The 10727-nt window shown below is 34.6% G+C and overlaps 1 protein-coding gene across 1 annotated transcript; it reads left to right on the top strand.

The window, feature by feature from the left end:
* The first annotated feature begins 436 nt into the window (after window positions 1-436).
* LOC117111765 lies at window positions 437-10463 on the top strand. Its single transcript, XM_033254760.1, has 14 exons — window positions 437-1200; window positions 2542-2707; window positions 3450-3553; window positions 3816-3943; window positions 4127-4357; window positions 5424-5513; window positions 5608-5793; window positions 5883-6125; window positions 7299-7496; window positions 7601-7762; window positions 8260-8556; window positions 9085-9165; window positions 9974-10178; window positions 10402-10463. Exons 1-14 carry the CDS (start codon window positions 1080-1082, stop codon window positions 10461-10463), a joined length of 2274 nt encoding a protein of 757 aa, XP_033110651.1. The 5' UTR covers window positions 437-1079.
* Window positions 10464-10727: the final 264 nt, after the last annotated feature.

Here is a 10727-nt window from a genome sequence, read left to right as displayed (position 1 = left end):
TTTTTCTGATACAGATTTAAGGTTCAATGTAATTTTGGTTTCTCCTCCTGTAGCACCTTGAGCGCTACTGCAGTGGATACAGTATGTGCGCTTTATAGATCTTATAATTATTCATTATTGTTATTTTATGCTGCACAATTCAGTGCACTCTTTGGAAAAAGTGATTACCTCTTGGTGTCACCACTATGAGGACCCTGCACAATCAATTTAGACAAGACTGTAATGATTAATTATATTGGCCATTATTGTTGTTGTTATTACTGTATTGGTATTATAATCATTGTTTTAATATTATTAATACAGTTACAGTAAGTGATCATTCAGAATAATAATTATACATTACACTGGCCCAGCCCCCCTTAAATTTTTCAATTTAAGGGGGACTGGGCCCTCCCTTAAAATTTGAAGAAAAAAAGGAAATTTTCAAATTTTAAGTCTGAGAGTGTCATTTCCAGCTATCTGGGTGCCATAATTGTAAATTTTCCTATTTTATCTCCAGCATGGTGGGGCTGAGGTGGTGTAGACCCTCTGTCTTTCCTGGGCCCCTCTATTTCAAAATTTCTAGATCTGCCATTGCATTATTTCATCTCAGTTTATACAGTAATTAGTTTTCATGTGTTCTGACATTGATTATCATTTTGTAGGTGTTCCTGCTGGACAAACACCACTACATTGCTGTCTAGGTGCTCAGGGTACTTATGATGAACAGCGAGAAACAGCACTGTGCTTGATAAGATATGGCGCCTCGGTCTACAAGACAAATAGAGTAATGTATAGAAAAAAGAAATGATTCAGAAGGATTAGTCAATGTCTCTATTACAATACTACAAACATTACTTAAAACCAAAACCAACCAAATATATAAGAGCATTTAGTCCATTCTATACGAATGAATTCCATCACTTATTCTTGTACCAATATTTGATATAAATATTGTGATACTGATAGTGTTGGTTATTCCTTTGAATTATTATTTTCGCCATTATCATTTTATAAATCTTCATAGCTAAAATATTTGCCTTTGTTGTGCTGATGGAGTTTGCAGCCGCCATCCAGTGAAATATACTATAATTTTTTGTATGATCTTGTTATTACAGGTAGGGAATACACCTCTTGATTATTATGATCGTAATGAATGTAGTCAATATGAAGTATCAACAAAGGAGGAAAAGAAAGATGAACTTAAAAAATTGCTTATAGGTAAGTTATCTGTTGTACGTTAAATACTCCTGAACCTCATTGGCAAAAATCACAGAGCTTGCCTTATTTGGAAGAACCATGTTGTAAGCCTCAGATAGCTTTCTAGACATGGCTATACCTTAAGTACTAATAGCTAGTTGGGTGCCACTTCAGTGGACGCCTTCTGGGTCCTAACCCCAGCCCCTTTTTTAGGATGCCTTTTTTAAAGTGGAAGAAATATGGTAAATATTTAATTAGTCAATCATGTCAATTTTATTGTAAATTTAAATTAATTTTAACCAAGTATTGCATAAGATGAAAATGAAACATACCTGTAAATATACAATATATATTTTTAATATTCATGGAAAGCTCAATATTTTAAACTGTATTTTATTATGATTTTTATGCTTAAAATCAAGCAATGGCACAACAGCGTATCCTAAATAATCTAAAACAATTGTATGACAGTAATCGCTCCTGCAAGATGCTGGAAATACCACCTCGTACTTCTAGAGAAAAAAGATTTCTGATGTTTTGGACTCAGCCCCTGCCCCCTTGTTAATATCTCTGGATCTCCAATGTATATCCCATTGCAAGTGTACACTGCCCACAAAACTTGTCACTGAAAGAAACAGTAAAAACAAAGTTACAATAATAACATGCACTCGATAGATGCGATCCATGCATAGAGGCTTTTCTGCATGGATGTGCTATACAAGTCCAACTATTATTATTTATTTTTACAGCATTACGGCTGTTTCATTAGTCTGGCTGTAGCATAAACCTAGTGGAAACATTGATCAAATTATCTGCATTCTTCTCAACAACAATGAATCAAAAGTGAAAAGAATAGAAAAATAAAGTACAGTAAACAAAAATTTTTTAAAAATCAACTTCACTTAACATTTTGAAAATTTGAGGCAAAAAATACTACAAAATTAAAAAGGTTAATGTACAATGTAAGTAAATAATTATCAATCATTGTTATCTGGAGGTCGTGTCAAAGGGCAAAAATCAAACCTGTGATATGCATATGGTTCATAGGAATATTATACATTTGTACTCATACATTTCAGTTCCTGTATTATTCTTATAACTTTCTATTTTAATGTTATTTTCTGTTTGACCTGTTTATGTTCTAGAAGTAGTTAAGACTCAAGACTCAGTGTTTCAACACCTTGATATAACATTACATATTTTGATGTGTTATTTTCAGAAATCAGTTTTTACTGTGATGGTAATTTTTTTTGAACAAAATAATCACAGTATGTTTAATGTAAACTATAAAATGGATGGAAGAAATATGTAGCATAAACTGTAGTATACTAAGTAATATTTGTTATATTTTATATCCATAAGAGCTATCAGTTCCTGGAGAAATATTAGCAAGAGGTCCTGAAGCCATTAAAGCATTCACATATGAAGTCCAGAATGGGGAAATTACGATGGTTAATTCCAGAGTCATGTTCTTGGGCAAAGAAGGAACGGGCAAGACAAGTTGTGTCCGTTCCATGCTTGGCAAAGTGTAAGTACAGAACAAGGCCTTGTTTTTTAGGTAATTGTACAGTCTGTTGGCTTGCAGTCAGAGCCACAGTATTACAATATTCTTATAGTATCATATATGTTTATCACTCCTAGGCGACTGATTATCTAGGATTTTTTTGCAATTGTTTAAAAGATTTTAGAAGGGCATTACTGCCCATTGGCTCTTGATATAGCTGTAATTTTAAAAGGGTTTAATTTTTCACTTAGTATGCATTGAGTACAGTACTACACCACACACACACACAACACATCACTACAGCATGGTACATATGACACCATTTTGTTACTGAGTGCCTCCAGAGCTTGTCGCACTTTATTATAGCTATTTCAGCTGTTATTCAAAAACTAATTTAATGTTCGGATAAAAAGCTAATGTAAGGATGAAAACTTGGCATATACAGTAGTAATTATCCTGTGTATATTTGATTGTGAATATAAGTTTATAATGCAAAACTAAGGATATGTTATATAGTTTTGATCATTTGACAGTACTATGTACTCTGTTGCTGATTTAGAAGTTATAAAAGCAAGGTTAATTTCCAAATATTATTTTAAAAGTTAACGAAAAAATTTGGTATGTCATTATTTAAATTTATAAACCCATTGCATATGATATAATTAACTTTTCAGGTTTCTTGTTTCTAAGTATTTATTGATTTTGTATGATTATATTTATATAATAAATTATTTTATTGTTATTATATTTATCTAAATGTCAATAGATTTAAAAACAACGAACCATCAACAGATGGTATTGTAACAACAACAGTATTTTATACTGTTAAAGGAGATTTCAGCAAATGGAAGGAACAAAAGGATGTGGATGGTATGATTATTACACTTTTTGAAATATACATAATTTAATTTACAAATATACTGTCTAAATATTATACACTGTTATTTTTATGAATTATTTTGATGATATGTTTTTGCAAATAGAATGAACAAAAGGATGTGGATGGTATTAATATTATACATTCTTAGAATATAATTTAATTTACAAATTCACTGTCTAAAATATTATAATTTGTTATTTTTATAAATTATTTAATGATGCTTTTTCTTGAAAACTTTTCATTATTGTACAGTTTGTGAATTAACCAAGCAGATACGTGAGCATACCATTGCAGAAAATGTTGCCAAAAGGCTGAAGCAGCCAAAAAGCCATCAAAACTCATCTAATTCTGCATCGTCCAGTTCTACAGCCTCCTCAACAGTAAACTTTTATTTATTTTAATATGCAAAAATTACTTTAAAAACTTTTATTGAAAGATGTTCTTTTAATTTTTGAATATGTATTTTTACTTAGCGGTCAGCCTAATATGAAAATCACTGGTTCGAATTGCTGTGTACATTTTGAACTGACCTAGATTAGTGATTCTTAAATGTTTAATTACAGATGCCATCAGAAGCAGCAAAAATTATGACAAGCTATACCAGTAAACTCCCTGAAGAAGGAATTCATAAGAAACTTGTTGCTAAACTTGCTATATCTGCCAGTGTCCATCCGGATAACCCATTAGAACAATTAAGTGCATCTGGGGAGGGATTTGACAAGAGTTTTGTACCAAGTGATGTCACATGCATTTGGGACTATGCTGGTCAGCTGACTTACTATATATCACACAGAGTAAGTAATAACCGAAAGGTCCACTGATTAATCTCAGATAAGTATTGAAATACACGCCATCGTGTTGGGATTCAATATTTCGACATTAATTATGTTATCATCAGGAATGATGACAGTTTGTGAATTAACCAAGCAGATACGTGAGCATACCATTGCAGAAAATGTCGCCAAAAGGCTGAAGCAGCCAAAAAGCCATCAAAACTCATCTAATTCTGCATCATCCAGTTAGTTAATTCACAAACTGTTTATATTATGCATTTGATCATCATTCCTGATGATGACATAATTAATGTCGAAATATTGAATCCCAACACGATGGCGTGTATTTCAATACTTGGAGTATGTATTATACTTTCTTAAGTAAGTAATAAATTCTACTGAAAGCTATATTTTAAAATTACTGTATGTTTTCTTGTGATTTGGCATGTGACTCTGGTGAGAGTGGAGCAGTGGTCTTGTGGTAAAGGTGGTTGAATTCCACTCCCATTTTCCTTCGTTTCAATCCTTTTTAGGATTTTAACATTAATGTTGAAAATTAGTTTATAGAACATCACAGTTTATATTTATTCAAAAAAGCTCCTGAATATCAGCTGAATTTAGCTGGAAGGATCTCCCTCTATATGTGGTTCAAATCAAATATTATTTTGTGTGTTGTCTGTGTACCTGTAAAAAACAGTTCTTGCAGTATTTGCAGGATTCCAATCTCTCTTGTTAAGTGACTTCATTTTTCAATGATCAGTCAGGAGTGGCACCAGTGGGGCCTGGAGAAAAGTCCCAATTCATCGTGAAAAAAAATTATTTTTCTGCATATTAGTAAAAATTGACTTTATATTATGCATTTGATTGAATAAGCATTTGAACCCCATTGAAATTGTAATATATTTCGGGGCTTCTTGCCCTGGAAAGAGAGATTTTGTGTGAAGGCCCACCACAGCCACTTTCCTTACATCGGGGACGTCATTATTCCTCCTCCAATTTCAAATCTTTTCGCCACCCCTCTGTTTGTTTATAACATGCCTGATTTTATTAATTATTTTTTAAGTTTAAATTTGTTTCTTCTTCCTAGTTTTTTCTGACAGATGGATCATCCTACTGTGTTGTATTCAGTGTGTTAGATGATTTGGACGCCCTTGCAAACCCAAGAGATTTCCAGCAAGTAAATACACCACTTAATCTTCATTGCAGTTGTTTAACCTTAATTAGTTTTAATTCATCAATTAATCATATACCATTTTGTTTACTTTTTTCAGGGACAATTTGAAATGACAAATCTTCAGATGAATGTGTTTTGGATGCGGTCAATATACGAACACGCTGTACTACCCTATCGTGAAAGGACACAGAAGTTAATCAATGGCATATCCTCACCAACGATAAGTTTAGTTGCCACACACAAAGATAAATTATTGGGGACTGAGTCAGAAAATGACAAGCTGGTGAGACATTTTCTGTTTTTTAGTAGAATTACAGTGTTTCTTCTTGAAATCTTCAAAACATTTACTAATACTTTCAATTTTCCTCAAAGATCAGTACCAAGTTCAAAAGAATATTTGATGAGATAGAAGGAACACCATATGAAAGCCATGTGGATCGTGAGATGTATGTTGTAGATAACACTGTGGCTATGGATGAAGGGATTGAGAAATTGAAGAAGAATATCGGAAAATACATGAAGGCAACGGCAAAACCTATTCCCACTACCTGGGTTGATTTCCAGTCCAAAGTACAAGACGTTGGAAAAACAAGACTCTGTGTTTCCTTGGATGAGGTAACATCTGCTTCCTTATAATATTTATAATTGAATAATATTTAATGAATATGAATAGAAATCCACAAATCTAACACTACCCATCTCATAAATTTCTTCCTCTTGTATCCTAACCCCCCCTCCTCCCATAAGAGGTTGTTGGGCAGTGAAACCATAAAAAATCTAAAAATAGACCCACACCAAGCGGAAACATGTCTGTCACAGTCTTGAGAGTGCCACTTCCCGCCATTCAGAGGTTCCTATTCTTCAAAAAAATTATAATTTTGGAGGGAGACTCCCTCTCAAACCCTTTTCCCAGCTCGTGCCTATGAGCTCAAGTCTCCCTGTTGAACAGCCTAGTTATCAATAATGCACTTGCCAATTGTGGTCCCGGCCCCCCACCCCGGACCTGTGCTATAGCGGGGTGTGTTGCACCAAAAATATGCCAGTACGTGAGCCAAGGCAAGGAAATCTGTTTCTATTATAGTAACACATTCATTTTCTTATTTAGGCCTAATTTCTGTTTTGATATTGAATAATTAAATTTTATGAATCAGTTATTATTCAATCAATCAATTATTTTCTTTTTCTATGATCAATCTGTCAACCTGTCTCCTTTTTGTTCGCACTTTTCCAAACTTCCATGCTGTATAGTGACGCATACGTAGTGCTTCCATCAAGCAAGCTCATCTACTTGGCCTTGCTCTCATGCACTTCTCCGATTTAGACTTAGACTAGATTTTTATACCTCCTTGCTTCAAGTAGGCCTTATCATCCAATCATTTATTAGCGGGGCATTATACTAGCACTACGGCGGTAAGTGATGGGGACTTGGCCAGGGGATACGTTAAAACGATGCCCTGCACTGCCGGGAGGTGGCGGGGACTTTTACATGCATGTAATAGTTTTGAAAATTACATCCCTGGCTAAGTCCCCGCTAGGCCCGGGTCTGTGGGGGTGGAGGAACTACAATTGACAAGTGCATATATAAGGCAACATATAACATATAAGGTAAGAGCCAATCAGTGTTAGAATAATAACTTTGAGGGAAATCAACATATATAAAGCAAGAAATAATCAGCATTAGTTTGGTTCACCCATTGTATAAAAGGGTCAAATTAAGCAAGGTAGCCGACTACAATATATTTTTTACATTTGTATGAATGGAATTCTCTTTCCATTCAACATTTTAAGGTCACGGAAATTGCATCTGTATGTGGAATTTCTAAACCAACGCTCAACACTGTCCTCGATTATCTAAATGACACTGGAATAATTCTGTACTCTAAGACTAATGAGAAGTTAAAGTACACAGTTATTACAAACTTGCGCATGATGATTGACGTCGTGACGAAAATCATCACAGTAGTGAAACCAGATGATATTGACAAGGTAAGCAATATAACAATTTCCTATAAATATTTTTTTTATCGTTTTTATGATGTTTACAATTATGGTGAATTGCATGCATTTTATATGTTCATATTTTTTTGTAGCTGCCTATACTGCAGCAGTGGTATAGGCTCGACCGTGAGGGAGTTCTTCATGAAGAGTTGCTACATCATTTGTTGCGACATGAGATAGCAAAAGATGCCAGCAACTTTGAAGTATTTTTAGAACTGCTGAAGATGTTTGGGTTACTGTTTGAGCAACAAAAGGTAAGCTGGCTCTAATCGTTTAGCAGAAGTAATCCTTTCATAATATATATGTGCTCACTTTTTTAACAATTGTCATTACCGATATTTTTCAGGATTTATAGCGGTTCGGTGTAGCTGGAACGGTTTGGTTTCCCGACCTTGCTGTCCATTTCGCTCGTGTCCTTGAGCAAGGCACTTTACGTTGTTTTTCTCCACAAAGAAATATAAAAGTGTGCCTGATGGTGGTTGCCTGCTCCTGCCCTAATATGGCGGCAACACTTAAAAATGCGCTACCAATTTCATACCACCTCATTCATATTCCTGGATGAAGATCGAGATTCAAATGTATATAAAGTATCTTGCCTGGGTACAAGTAATCTGACCAAAGTCTATCTTGAATTTGCAAAGGTTTGCCGCTGTGCAAACATGCCTTCTGTTAATGGTTTCTTCTTTTACCTCTAATTTTTAAACCTTCTTGAGATTCATAATAGGCCATATCAGTGCTCTTTTTTTCAAAGGGATCTCAACCTGGTAACCGAACGTTCATGGTTCCCACTCGGATGCAAATCAATAAAGAGGGCTTGAAAGTTATGGAAGACGAGCAGCAAAAGGTATCGTTTTATGTGACTCCCACGGACTTCCTACCGGATGCTGTCTACAATGTGCTGGTCGTTTCCTTTTTAGACTTGATGAATGACAAAGGTAGGAGTGGTGATCATGTCGAATTGTTTCGGAGTCGTAGTGACTTTTACTTAGATGATGAGCATGTTGTGAGTCTAGGAGCTGTCAGAATCAAGAACAGACATGCATTGAAAGTAAGATGCAATGCTGAAGTTTAAACATATTATAATGTAATAACAGTGTAGAATTATGTTATAAATTATATATTATATATAAAAGTATATATAATTATGTAACAAAATAGGCAATAACATACACAGTTAACCATATGGAGTATTTCACCAGCTTCAGCAGTGAGGATTTGAGCCTATTATTAGCCGAACCTGAACTTGATCGATTCCTAAGCCTAGGATGGTTTAATGCTGACCTTCGAAAGGAAGATGGGTCCTTGTAGTATTCGTCTAGGCTCATCCTGTCGGTGTTGTATAAAACATATAATGAATGTTTCTCATTCGTGTAATGGGGTGGAATATTTCATGAGGTGAAAGATTGGATGTTCTATTCACCTCGTTGAATAGAACATCCAGTCTTTCACCTCATGAAATATTCTACCCCATTACACTCATAAACATTCATTATTTGTATATATTATGTGCATCCATGACCTTTTCTCAGTGAACACATTGACCAATAAAATATCTTGTATGTTGTCTTATAAACAGATTGAAATTTCACATAGGATAAAAGTTGATGAATATGGCAAAGAAGAACCTTTTGAACCACATCCTAGCATCTGCATGGAGGTAAGCTTCCGTAACCGAATTCTGTTTCAAAATCTAGTCATTTTGTAGTAGCAGTTTGGCGCAGCGGTTGCAGTTCTGCATTTCAACCTTGGGGTTGGAGGTTTATTCCCCCGATGTGCATTTCGCTTGTGTCCTTAGGCAATTACTTTACCTGTGGTTGTCTCCTTCCACCAAAGAGTACAAGTGGGTACCTGGTGTGTTCAAACACAAAATGCGCTGAATACAGATGAAATTTAATTAGAAATTAAAGAGATAATGAACAACTTTATTATAATTTGCTTTAGTATTACTTCTTTTAAATCTTATTTGTCATGCCTGCTAATGCTTTAAGACAGATTCCCAATTTTTACCAAATGCTCAAAACATCTTTGCTTCAAACTTTGCTATAAGTTTTGAAAATCACTAGTTCTAAGTGAAGTGGTTTTACTTAATGTTTAAAGAATTAAGATTTCCTGTGAATTTCAGTGGGGAGTGTGCATGGGTTTGCAAAAATCAACCAAATGGTGTAGGAGAGTTGCTTATAGTCCCAGATATGGTCAAAGGGAACAGCTATTTGGGTCATAGCTTCAGTGTTGTAGGGCATCCAATGTCTTTATAATCAACTTTAGCCTTGTTCACTGTGAAAAGTATTATAGTCTGGACTAATTTTACTATTTTCCTTTATTTTGACGATCTGAAAAAGAATTGACTGGTCGCCATTTAGGGGTCTTGGTTGCATTCCTAAAACACCTACAAAATTGACATTGTATACACCTTGCATATGCAAACATAAAAATTGTTCAGCATAATTTTATTTGATTTTTATCAGGTATTAAGTTACCTTCGACAGCAGTTGAAAACTGTGTATGTTACTACAGAAGGAGTCGGCTATGAGTTACGTATTCTTTGTCATGCCTGTGAACCTACGCTGCGACCGCTGCATAAACTTGAGGAATGTTTGAAAAAAGACAGTGTGCCATGTGGAAAAAAAAAGTTAGTCACAACAGCTCGTATCAGACGACTCTTTTCAACAGGTTGGTGTAAGAGTATAATTTGTTTATGAAAATGGTTTTATATTTTATTTTGGAAACACAGCGGTTGCTAAGATATTGATTTATGTTCTATTGAATAAATGAAACACTTAAAATTTAAAGTATATAAATAATATCTCATCTGTAATGCAAGTCAGAATGCTGTACAAATGCTACAGGTTTCATTAATTGAAATGAATGTGATTACAATACTTGTATGTTTTAGTGACGGATGCAGTGGATGGGGGGCTGCAAAAGGATAAATCATTCTTTCTTCACTGGCAGTAACAAACGAATACAGTATTCAAATTTTAATTGGGGGAACACTCTAACATAACCCTCTCTCTTGGACCATAAGTCTATTTATTTGTGCTTCCCACACCCGCCAAAAACGTTTTGACTCCACCTCTGATGTAATCAATTCTATCTTTTATTGCGGTGGAAAAGACAACTCGGAGGTCATAATGCTAGATGAGGAGTGTCATTATATATGGAAGTGAATATGACAATTATTAATTTTAAAAGCTGAAAATGTTATGATTTTGTCTACAG

This window comes from Anneissia japonica, unplaced genomic scaffold, assembly GCF_011630105.1.
Source record: "Anneissia japonica isolate Jap-2015-1 unplaced genomic scaffold, ASM1163010v1 scaffold16164_len17536_cov105, whole genome shotgun sequence".
Lineage (NCBI taxonomy): Eukaryota > Metazoa > Echinodermata > Crinoidea > Comatulida > Comatulidae > Anneissia > Anneissia japonica.
This window is presented reverse-complemented; position numbering and strand designations above follow the sequence as displayed.